The 12747-nt window shown below is 47.7% G+C and overlaps 1 protein-coding gene across 1 annotated transcript in view; it reads right to left on the bottom strand.

Moving 5' to 3' along the window:
* Positions 1 to 9080: 9080 nt before the first annotated feature.
* Positions 9081 to 12747, bottom strand: part of TACO1 (translational activator of cytochrome c oxidase I) — a 4197-nt gene continuing 530 nt past the window's right edge. The window contains exons 2-5 of the mRNA XM_007456755.1: positions 12360 to 12466; positions 10637 to 10764; positions 9970 to 10147; positions 9081 to 9638 (exon numbers count right to left, since the gene is read on the bottom strand). Coding sequence (XP_007456817.1) covers positions 9438 to 9638; positions 9970 to 10147; positions 10637 to 10764; positions 12360 to 12466 — 614 coding nt within the window. The 3' untranslated portion in view covers positions 9081 to 9437. The remainder of the gene's footprint in view (positions 9639 to 9969; positions 10148 to 10636; positions 10765 to 12359; positions 12467 to 12747) is intronic.

Genomic DNA, 12747 nt, shown 5'->3' with positions numbered 1-12747 from the left:
ATGCAGCTCGCATTTCTCAACCGCGCGGTTGATAACAGTGATTGCCGTTTTAATCACCTCCCAACCTATCTCCCTGCACGCCCTCCCCCCTGCGCTGGGGCGCGCACAGGGCTCGAGAGCAAGCCCCGGGAACTCTCACAGGCCAGCCTGTGTGAGCAAAGGGAAGGAAATGACACAGGCAGGAAAAAAAAGCAAATCAAGGAAAAGACACAACAGCAGCTGGGCCTGCACCAGCCTCCAGCCCGGGCCCCACACTGCGCTCGCGCTCCCCCGCCCTCGGGCTCGCGATCCGGCTCGCTCGGCCCGGAGCGGGCTGCCCCGCCGAGCATGGGCCCTCGACCCGCCGCCGCTTCCTTGGGATGCGCCGGCCGCGCGGCCCGGAAGGAGACTGCCGAGTGGGCTCCGTCGGCCGGGGCCGCCCCGGCGGGCCGAGAAGCCAGAACCCCCGCCCGGGCCGCGGAGCCGCTAAGCCGCGAGCAGGGCGGGCGGGCGCCGGCGGTCCACAGCCCCGGCCCGGCTGGCTGTCCATGCCTGTCAGGCGGCGGCCCAGGGTCCTCCTCCCCTCAGTCCGGGGCGGGGCAACGCGAAGCAGCGCGGGCACAGGCCGGGGCGGTGGCGACACTCACCCATGGTGGCGATGGCGGCGGCGGCGTCTTGGGCCCGAGTGTCACCTCCGCAGCCGGGGCTGCATGCCGGGGGCCCGGGCGGCGGGGACGGCAGCGGGCCTGGCTCCGCGCAGGGGGCGCGGGCTGCGCTCAGGGCCCCCGCCGCCTCCCCAGGCTCCGGCTCCGGCTCCGCCCGCAGCCGGGCGCTGTGGCATGGGCAGGGTGGCCCGCTACATCCCCGGCGCTCCTCGGCTCGGCCCAGCCCGGCCTCGGCGGCGCCGCTCGGCCCGCCCGACCGCCAGCCCCTCAGTCCCGCAGTCGCTCGGTCCGGCAGCCGTTCTCCACCTCAGGAACGCTCCGAAAAACAAACCGCTGGTCGCGCAGCTCGCCCCCTTGTCTGTCACTCACCCCAGCGCCCGCCAATCCTAGGCAGTCGCTGGACCTTGGTACCCCCCCCCACTCACTTCCCCAGCCAATACCAAGGAGGAAGTCGCTGCCCCCGCCACCCCTGCTCTCCCCGCCCCCGCTCTCTCTCCAACATCCTAACTCTCAGCCGCCAGCTAATCATCAGCACCACTTGATGAACCAATCCCGCCTACTCTCTCAGGATTCCAATAGGCGAAGCCAAGGCAGTTTCCGAAGGCTGTCTACCGCCTGCCAATCATTGAAACAGCTCCCGGTTCACTCCGCTGCTAGCCAATCACATAGAGGGCTCTGAGCACCCTCCTCTGCGCATCCCTCGCAGGCTTGCCCTCCCTCTCTCCCTGGGAGGTGTGGGTCGCTCCAATCACAGCTCGTGCTTGAGGCTCCGCCCACATTCCCACCTCCCGTCAGTCACCCAAGGCTCGGCGGGCGCGCGGGCTGGCGCGGTTCCCCGCCGGCTACTTTGGGGCTGGAGTTTGGGAAGGCGGCTGGAGGGGCCCCTTGGCCTCCCGCCCTCCCGGCTCTCGGCGGTCTCTGAGGCTGAGGTCCTGCCCCTCCCTGTGCCCACACCGGGCGCGTAATAAGCGGGGAGGGTTCTGGCTCTGAGCGCTGTCCGGCATGTGGCCACCTCTGCCGCCGGATCCCCAGGCAAGTCCTCCGGTCCAGACGCTGCGCTTGCCAGGAGGCAGAAGCGGCTTACCACTGCCCGCCTTTTCCTGGGTCTCACACCTCCAGGGCCACACTCTCCAAGGGTCTCGGGTAGTGCCGGAAAGTGGGTCCTAGGAATCTGCTGGCCAGGGCCGAAACCATTAAGTGCAAAGCCAGAGAGGTTCTTTCGGGAAGAAAACTTGTTTTTTCTCCTGGTCATAAAAGCAATACAAGCTCTTTGTATTAAAATTGAAAAAAATAAAACTTCCACCCCAGAGATAATTTTATCTTTCCTACCTAAATATACAACGTTTGATAAAAACGGCTTCACATTGTTTTGTAGTGTGCTTACATTTTATCGTAAGTGTTTTCCGGGGCCACTGAATATTGTTCCAAAACAATTGTACTGGCTGCATGATACTTCAAAATAGAGATGACCATAATTAATTTTCCCAACCCCCATTGTTCAACATGTTATACACCCAGATCTTCAGATTCCAAGTCCTCCACAATCCGGGTTCCCTTCCTCTGGCTTCTGTTCTACTGTAATATAAATCAGACGACAGAATCATCTTCCTCTTGTTTTCAACTGTCAACTAAGAACCTTTAGTGGTGGCTTTGCCTTGGTATCAAATCTCTTAAGAATTACCTTAGATTTCTCTCTTCTCTCTTTCTTTACACCCACCCCTCCCCCCACCCCACGATTCAATCAGGCCCCTTGTCTGTTATTTTTTTCCTCCAACAAGCTTTTGTCTGTCATTTTCCCACTTGAGTAGATCCCTACCCAGTTTATTGTAGTTCCTTAACTATAATAACTTCTCTTTTCTGGGAAGGGGAGGTAAAGCAGAGAGAACTAATATTTATCAGTCATTTTCTATGTGCCAGGCACATCCTCTCAATCTTTTCAGTAACTTTGAGGTAAGTAGTAGTACTGGTGTTTGAATGATGAAGGTGAAGCTCAGAGAAGGTAAGTATCATGTCCAAGTGGTAAAGCCAGGATCCACATCAGGGCTTTCTGACACCCAAAGGCCATGCTCTTGCACATTTCTCAACTGTGTTTTTCATTATCACCCCCCCTAAGGAGAAAATTTTTAATTACTTAAATTTAAATTCTCCCTAATGTGAGAAATTAAATATTAAGGGATAAGATTTTGTCAGGTAGGGCTGAGCTTTGAAGCCCATATACCATCATATTATCGAAGATTTTTTTCACCTCATAAGAATCATTTTTCGTCCTGTTGGGCATATCACCCTGTTAAGAATGTGTGTAATAGGCCAGTGCTGGAGGTCACAATCTGCCAATCTGAGGCTCAGATCTGACACTTAATTTTACTGAGCTGTGAAATAAATATTAAAAAAAAAAAGACATTTATGCCAGTGGAAATGTAGGACCCACTCCTAGATTTAGGAATACTTGCCTGTATTCAAAGGTCCATTCAGCAGCTTCTCTTGGAATGTCTAAAACACAAATCCAATTTAATGTGTTTTACACTGAACTCTTGATTCTTTCCCCCTCCCCCCACAAACCTTGCTCCTCTGTTTTCCCAATTGTTAAAATACAAACCTAGGAGGCGTCTTCCTTGATTTTACTCTTTCCCTAACATCCCTCTATCCAGTCATCCAGCAAGTCTTTTCAGCTCTCCTTTCAAAATGTATCTGAATCCAACTACTCACCACTTCCACCCTAGTGCAAGCCACCACCCTCTCTACTGTATAACTGCCCTAGCCTCCTAACTGGTTTCCCTGTTTCCTCTGTGGCCACCCAGCAAATGATTCTCCACATAGCAGCCAGAGTGATCCTTGTAAAATGTAATGCACATCATGTCACTCCCCTGCTCTCAACCCTCCAATGGCTTCCCACCACACTTAGAATAGAATCTTCCAGGCCCAACAGAAGCTGGCTCCAGCCATCCTCTCCTACGTCAACTCTCCTGCTCCCTCAATCGCTCCTGCCACACTGCCATTCTCACCATACTTTGAACCTACCAAGCTCAGGACCTTTGCACTTGCCATTTGTTCTGCCTAGAATGCTCTTCCCTAAGATGTTCCCACAGCTAATTCTTGCATTTCATTCAGGTCTCTGCTTAGATATCAACTATTAAGAGCGCCTAAACACACCATCCAAAATAGCCCCTCTCCCCTCCATCATTCTGTATTTCCATATTCTGCCTTATTTTTCTTCACAGTGCCTGAAATTATATACTTATTGTCTTTCTTCCAACTACAATGAACATAAGCCGTGTAGGAAGAGGGATTTTGTCCTGTTCACTGCGCTATCACCAGCACTTTGAACAGTGCCTCGTACATAGTAGCACATGCAATACAACTACATTAAGTCTTTAGCTGAAAAGAGCCTTCTGATTTTTCTTCTACTTTACTACCAACTGCTTTCTTTGAGGGCTTCATTTCTGCTGCCTGCTGCTTAACCAGCCATCTCAAACATTCCCAGGCTGCATTTACCATACAGGGCTATCTTCAGGGCTATCTTCTGAACTTCAGAGGCATCACCCATTGAGTACCCCACAGGCACCTCAAATTCTACAGGTCCAAATTGAACTGATCATTTTCCTCCATAGTTCTGTATATCCTCTCTCCATCTTCAGTTGCCCAAGTTGGATGCTTTTGAGTTATCTAACTTGGAGAGCTTTCTCTCCATTTCCCTTCCCCCACAGCTAATCTTGACCATGTCTCCAGTCTGTCCACTCGTCTCCCAGCCCCAGCTCCACCATCCTAGTTCAAACTCCCAAAATCTCTCACTTGGATTACTTGGTTTAACAGCCTCTCAAGATCACTCCCATCACAGGGTGATCCTTTAAAACGGATACCTGATCCTGTCATGCTCTGCTTAAAAATTTTAAGGCTTCCCTGGTGGCGCAGTGGTTGAGAGTCCGCCTGCCGATGCAGGGGACACGGGTTCGTGCCCCGGTCTGGGAGGATCCCACATGCCGCGGAGCGGCTGGGCCCATGAGCCATGGCCGCTGAGCCTGCATGTCGGAGCCTGTGCTCCGCAAGGGGAGAGGCCACAGCGGTGAGAGGCCCGCGTAAAAAAAAAAAATTCAAAAAACAAATATTTGGGACTTCCCTGGTGGCACAGTGGTTAAGACTCCGTGCTCCCAATGCAAGGGGCCCGGATTTGATCCCTGGTCACGGAACTAGATCCCACATGCATGCCTCAACTAAAGGAGCCGGCGAGCCTCAACTAAAGGAGCCGGCGAGCCTCAACTAAAGGAGCCGGCGAGCCGCAACTAAGGAGCCCACCTGCTGCAACTAGACCTGGTGCAACCAAATAAATATTTTTTTAAAAAACTCAGAATTCACAAGATATAAATTAATTAGGCTTCACTCTACTGGCTCTTAAAAAGTCAAAGTGTTCAACATATAATTCTTAAAAAAAACCCAATTATTTGTTGAATAAATAAGTGAACTTCAAATGGGTATGTTAATAATTGAATGTAACTTCCACAAGTGTGCCCTTTTAGCTATGTATTTTATCTACTCTATGTTGTCTCTCTCCTCACTCTTCATTTTCTCCAGGTGAAGTCTCCCAACTGGGCCAGGCCTTCTCAAGTCTATTCCCCTAGTTTTACACTGAGTAGATGCTCCTGGTTAAGCACGTGAGTCTGACCCCAAGACTCATTAGGCAGCCAATCACATACCAGCTGCACATTTTCCTTTTTTCTTCCAAGAGCATAGGACACATGACAGGGAACAATAAATACAAATGAATAAATTTCCTTAAGGGATAGCTCAATGAATTTGGTGTAAAAAAAAGAAAACAAACCAAAAAACCTATCACCTAATTTGATGAAAATTCCTTTAATTCAGAGGTAAAGTGGAAGATATTCAGATTACCAGTTCAACCGGTTAGTTTATCCGCATTGTTAAGAAGTGATGTACACAGAAGATTTTTACATCTTCTTTACATTTTTATATATTGACATTTACTTCTAAAGAAAAATTGCTTTTTGTTTTGAAATTCCACTTCTATAAATTTATCCTAAAGAATACTTTGCAAGAGAGCAAAGGTAAAGAATGTTCATCGTAGCATCTTCTGTAAGATAGACAACCCAAATGTCCATTGATAGAGACTAGTTAAATAAATTATGGCACATTAATTAATAAAATAAAATACTATGTAGCTACTAAAAAGAATGAAGCAGACGTCTCCCTTCTAATATCAAAAGGAATCCAGGATATATCTGGGGGGAGGGGGCGCAGGAGACAGGTTATAAAGCAGATATATATAGGGTGATCACATTTCAGTTTTTAAAAAAGTTCTTTCACACTTAGTGGGAAAAAAGGCCAACATACACTGAACACTTCCTATTGCCAGGCACTGTTTTTTAAGTGCTTAGCATATATTAACTTATTTAATTCTCAAAACAGCCTTATGATATAGATGCTATTATCCCCATTTTATAGATGAAGAAATAAGTACAAAGAAGTTAAGTTCTTCCCCAAGGTTGCTAGCAACTGACAAGAGTCAGAATTTTTTCCCCAGCAGATTGATATCAATGAGTAGAGCAGACTGTTAACGGTGGTTATTATTTTAGGAGGGTAGGATTAGATGGGACTTTAATTTTTTTGCTGTATATTTCTATAAGGTTTGACATTTTAAAAAACAATAAGGGGGCTTCCCTGGTGGCGCAGTGGTTGAGCGTCCGCCTGCCGATGCAGGGGACACGGGTTCGTGCCCCGGTCCGGGAGCCTGCGCGTCCGGTGCTCCGCAACGGGAGAGGCCGCAACGGTGAGAGGCCGCAACGGTGAGAGGCCCGCGAACTGCAAACCCAAAAAAAAAAAAAAAAAAAAAACAATAAGGGTTACCTTTTTGGCACAAACCAAAGAAAGATAAAAAGAGGAAAAAGTAAAAACTTCTATCCCATTCACTGTCTGGGGATAGAATAAAGAGAGAAAGTGATTTCAGTCAAGACGAGTGTAGTATCTATCATGACACTCTCTTTTGTGAGATCTACTGGCTCATTTATTTTCTCTTGATAGAATGTCTTCAGAGGAGTCCTCAGGGATTCAAAAGTTGAGGACTCTTAGAGTGTGAAGCTTTATTGACAGTTGTGCTATATATTTCTGATAGAAAAAAAAAAGTAACTCAACCACACGACTGAATTTCCGGAGTTGGCTAGAGGCAGAGTCTTCATTGTTCCTGTCTGATTCAGCGGGGCCCCTGGCAGGGTTGGGGCAGCTACATACCACACGAGCACTTCTCCTAAGAGTCAAGGCTATGGACAGAGCCTGTCACTGATACTTCCATTCCACTGAAAGGAAACTTGAAAATGAGCCTGAGCCAGCTCAAGGCTCTAAATGATTTTGTGTTGCTAAGACAATGACCAAAGATAAGGCAAAGGCAAGCCAGGACCAGACGCTATTCTTTTGACTTTAAGGTACATCTGAATCCCACCCTCTCACATGCTGTCTCCCTAACAGGACAATAATGTGACTAGTTTTCTTTTTAAAAAAATGCTTCCCTGATAAAAGTAAGACACGATTATTGAAAATAAAACTCAATTATAACATCACCACCCAGAGATAACCAGTTTTGATATTCTGGTATACTTCCTTCTAGTCTTTTTTTAAAAGTTCATATATAAAGTATGATATATATTTTAACATTTGGACCATACTATACATATAGTTTTGCATCTTTGTTTTTCACTTAACATTATATTGTAAACATTTTCTCTGACATAAAATATTCTTTGAAAAATAATTTCTAGTGGCAGAATAACTCATACCCTCTTTACTTAACTATTCAGTTAAATAGTTAACTATTTAACCTATATAGCTAAGGGTCTCTTTACCAGATCTAGAGGCAGAGCAGGTCCAAGTAAGCTTTCATTTCTGCCTTTCCCATACTAATTGCAGGAAAGACTGCAGGGCACCGCCAGGGGTCAGTGAAGAGCTGTTTAGTATGTCTTGATGCAAGAAAACTGGTCACACAAGAATTCACATTAACAAATCCTACCTATTAGATTAGAGGACTATTCACATGAGTAACCAAGTTCCCTTCTAGAGCAGGCTTCCTTAGTACAGATTTCTCAGATCAGAATTACCATATTCCTCCAAATTAATTTATATTCAACATTTATAATAGACCTTGGTTTATTTTACACAGATGTAGTTCTCACCTGCTTTGGTATGAGATCATCTGTGCATAAAATACTTGGCCTGACTATTTTATAGGTTTGTTTTGAAAATCAAATAAATAAAATATGAAAGTATCTTATAAGTTAGGAAGTGGCATTTAAACTTTACATTGCCCTATTTTAATGATGTGCTATTCAGATATTTAGGTGAGTTATCTCCTATAAAAACTAAAGAATGCCAGGTAGTACCAAAATTATGAAATGAGGCACGATAACAGATTATTTCATTGGTTTTCCTCCCTCTAGCCTTCACTCTCCAGCTGTTGAAGTCATCATGGAATTAGTAATCTGGTTTTCCTAGAAGGTGAAGTTATCATTTATAGCCAATTTGGTTTTAGTTCTTTTCCATCCTCATTTACCTAAGAGTCCTTCAGGAAAATTACTCTGAGCTCAGAACTGGCTTAAACAACTTACAAGAAGGTGAATAATCGGGATCAAAAAGCCGCTCCAGGCCCGACACACTTGATGGGCTCCAGCACAGGTGGTTGGCACTCCTTGTCTCTCTAAACCCAGAAGTGACTCAGGAACAAAAGGCACCAAGGCCCCTATTCCCCACCTGGCCAGGATTCTGACTCAGCCTTCTTTCTGTTCTTATCTCCTTTCCAGTTCCCAGTGCCCCATCATCTGGAATCAGGGATGAAAAGGAGCCAGGGTTCGGCATTCTGGGGATCAAGCAGCTTTCAAAACCAGCTTGGTGTAGCCCTTCCTGAGTGCAGCCCACTGACAGGTCCACTCTGAGCAATCTCAGAACACAGAGGGATCCAGGCAAAGCAGGGCCTGGAGTCCCTTATCACTGGCACTTGATCTCCTTCAGGGCTACAGCCTTAAGCTCTCTGACAGAAGAAGGGTACAGAGGCCACACAAAGAGAACAAGGATGCATGCACAGCACCTCACATTGCCCTGGGACAGCTCCGGTAGAGAGCAATCCTGTATCTTCCCCCTGAGGTCCTACGTCTTAGAGTGGACCTAACACAGGGCATCAATTGAACAGCTTGTAAGTGCAGTTCCTGGTACACAGTAGGTGTTTGATCAATATTAGTTATGTGAAAGAATGACAGGTTTAAGCCATTAGATGAGCACTAGAGCACAAAGTACCTGGAGGGAGCTACATTTCTATGGTCAATCAAAAAAATAAAGGCTTGGGATTGGAGTAGTGGAACTAAGCCTATAGACTTGAAAGGAAGTCAAAAGGGTCCCAGCAACTGGACACAAACCCAGGAAAACTCAAGAGACATACAACAGCAGTGCAGCAAACCCAGATCAACAACTGTTATTATTTAAGAGCAGTTTCTAGTACATGGGCCCTCAGGGCACCTACCATCCCCACAAGGGCCAACTTCCTGAGATCAGAATCTGACCAGCTGACTGGCCTCACTCTGCATCCAGAAGGATGTGGAGGGACTCACCTGGGAGGGCACTGAGACACCAGCAGAGCCGACAAAGAGGCTTCACAAAAGTGCAGGGATTCCGTTGACCACAAACTACAGGTCTTCTGCTTCCTAACCTGCTAGACCACACACCGCCCTGACCTGCTTGAGTCTCAGAGGACGCTGCAGAAGCTTGTGCTCCAGAATAGGCTGCCGGGGGGCACGTACAGCCTGGCTACTCAATGTTGTCATAGACGTGGATCACGTCATCGTGGTTGCCGAGAGCCTGGATGAGATGGGCAGCCTGCTCCAGGTCAGGGTCAGCCAGCCGCACCTTTGTGTTGGGGATGAACTCTAGCATACAGGACACAGAACACAGGCCCAGGGAGTCCAGCTTCTTCCTCACTTGATGCAGTGAAGAGGCATCACAAATAAACTAGGAACAAAGGAAAGTCAGGAGGTAAGTAGCCAGGAGATAACAGGACAAAGCTGGACAGAAGTTTGCAAAACCTGAATGGAATTACTGTATCACTGGGTTTAAGTCTTCACTGGCAGAAATAGGGTTTTCAATGTTCTGAATCCTTCTCATCGTCCTCAAGAGAGTAAGCCCTATCCGGTATTCTCTTAGTAAATGTCTGTGCAATATGTGAGCTCTTTATCTCACCTGTACCCCGGGCACAGGAAAGAAGAGACTGACAGAAGCATGCCTTAACATGTCAATCAGGGGCCTCTCGGAAGTCCACCAAACACTAAGGCTTCATACTCACTTTAAAAATGTTCGTTTCCTCTTCATCTTCAGTTTCCTTGACATCCTCAGCTCCTGCTTCTATTGCCAGCTCCAGGGCACGCTCTAGATTCACAGCTTTCTTCTCTTTGTCCTCCACTCCAACCACGATCACCCCCTTTTTGTCAAAGGAGTGGCGAGCTCCTTCAGCCATCATTCCCCTAATAGGAAAGGAAATGGGCCAGAATGAATGCCTTTTAGACACTCATTCCCACCCAGCCCCTGGAGTATAAACAGACATGGAGCAGCTCTCTTCCTGAGGCAGATGCAGCTACCACTGGGCAAGGGAATAATCCAAACATAACCCCAACCCTCTATTTTCTGCCCTGTCTGGAGTCTGGAGGATGCAAAGACTTTGCTCATCGATGCCTGTGCAATTAAGATTCCATTCCTGGTTGTACATTTTAAGACCTGGACATTATACAGACAGATGGGATAACGGGACAGAGAGCTCCTTCTACACCTGATGGACAAATCTTTTGGATCCTGCCCAGTACAGAACACATTAAGGGAGAATAAATGATCCCATTTGGATTCTGCTAAGGATGAAGTGTGTGTAAAACTTGAAACGCCACCAGAAACAACAGTACTGCACAGAATCGGAACCTAAAGACTCTGTACCCTTCTACTCTCCCCAGACACACACCTACCCATTCTTGTTCAGGATATGTTTGATGTCCGAGCGGCACTTGGAGCTACTGTTAGATAACGCCTCAATGAGAAGAGAAGAGCCACCAGGGCCTCGGCCTTCATACAACAAATAAATGTCCTTGGTTTTCTGCAATAATCAACATAATCACATTTTCAGGTTTCCTAGTTCCCTCCTACGTGCCAGCCCAGGCACGACAGGCACCACAAAGTTGACTCCATGGGATGGGCTCCCTGGGCTGGAGCCTAGGCTGTTAAGCTTCAGTTTTGTCCTCCCCTCTGAGAGGAGGCCCTTGGGACCAACTTTTGAGATAATTGTAAGTACTATCCCTTACTTGGAAGGCAGTCTGTTTCTCTTGTCCCCCGAACAATCAATCTGCCGTCTCCCAGCTTTGTTTTCGCCCCTCCCCAGCTGAATCCCACATCCACCCCGCCACAGCGCCTACTAAAACTCATTATTGTATACCTTATCCCGCATGAAACCCACCTGTGCTTCTACCCCAGCGCTGCTGAGTACTGTCACGTGAAATGACACATCTGGGCCTTATCAAATAGCATAGCCTCAAAATTCAAACAATCAATCAAAAACTCTAATGACCAATCTCGTCTGGATCTCCCACACTGCCTCTGCTCATTCTTTGCCCACGCATCCGATCTTCACCCCTCTTTCCATCACCCTGCCCTGCCGTCTTCCCAGGAACTCTCAACTGATGACTTCTCCCTTCCTCTTTCGTAAAGGAAATTAAGGACACCAGGTGGGGGAAAATCCTCTGCCTCCACCGCCTTATCTGCACCACACCTGACAGGAGGGCAGTATGAATGATGGTTAGGCATAGGCTCTGGAGTCTGTCTGGTTCCCAGTCTGTCATTTTCTGTGTGACGTGGTCCTTCCCATCCCCCTGCCCTGCCGTCTTCCCAGGAACTCTCAACTGATGACTTCTCCCTTCCTCTTTCGTAAAGGAAATTAAGGACACCAGGTGGGGGAAAATCCTCTGCCTCCACCGCCTTATCTGCACCACACCTGACAGGAGGGCAGTATGAATGATGGTTAGGCATAGGCTCTGGAGTCTGTCTGGTTCCCAGTCTGTCATTTTCTGTGTGACGTGGTCAAGTCGCCTAATCTTTCAGTGCCTCAGTTTCCATTTAAGGTTGTTCTGAGGATTCAGTGAGGTAATGCATACAAAGTTCTTATCAAAGAACTTGGCCTGGAATAAGCACTCAATAACTGTTAGCAACTAAGATGACTACTATTTCCTCAGATCCTTCCCCCTTGTCCTAGAGCAGAGGTGTCCCCTCGGCTGGGCCTGAAGACAATTCCCACACCTAGGCTGTACATCCCAGCCCCTCCCACTATCACTATCATCTGCACCCTCTCTCTTTCTACTGGCTTTTCTCCTTTAAGGCATAAATATCAGAAAAACAAACGCTTCCTCAAACTAACACCAGGGCTTTCCCCATACTGTGCCCCTTCTTTTTACCCCATCTCCTCAAAACTCAGCTCAGCAATCCTAGGCTATACAGTTCTGTACGCTGTCTATACATCCTACGCCTGACTGTGCTCCCATAACCAATGGCCGAGAGAAGAGTCACCGGAAGGCTCTGGGTTGAGGGTGTCAACAACGTCACTACCCTTCTCTGATAATTTAAAGGGTGTGTGGTGGCCTTCCAGACATGTGCCCTGTAGGGACTGTGATCAAAAACAAGAAAGTTAAACTGAGGACACACCTCCATTTTCAGTGCTGCCTCAATTGTTGCCTTGGGCATGTGCTTGCTGCGACACACCTCTAAGATGCTGGCCAGGTTGCTATTGAACTCGGGGTTGGGGCCTCCTTCTGTGATAGAAAAGAGTAAGCAGAGACATCTCATTATGACATGAGAGAAAAAAGGGATTTCCGCCTCCTACCTGCTTCAGCCAAAAGAGCGACAAGTCAGCACTTAGATCTCGGTTTGTTGAGGACACTTTATCCAGTGTTTGAATGAGATCTGGGTAAGTATTTTGGAAAAGAAGGTTTCAGTTCGCTCTAAATGAAACGCCGAGGATCGGGGTGGGCCTGGCCCGACTCTAGGAGGCAAGCAAAGCCGTGGGCATAGTGAGGGCAAGTGGCTACCACCG

The sequence above is a fragment of the Lipotes vexillifer genome, unplaced genomic scaffold (assembly GCF_000442215.2).
Source record: "Lipotes vexillifer unplaced genomic scaffold, Lipotes_vexillifer_v1.1 scaffold299, whole genome shotgun sequence".
Taxonomy (NCBI): Eukaryota; Metazoa; Chordata; class Mammalia; order Artiodactyla; family Lipotidae; genus Lipotes; species Lipotes vexillifer.
The sequence above is the reverse complement of the archived record's forward strand: the minus strand, read 5'-3'. Positions and strand labels throughout refer to the sequence as shown.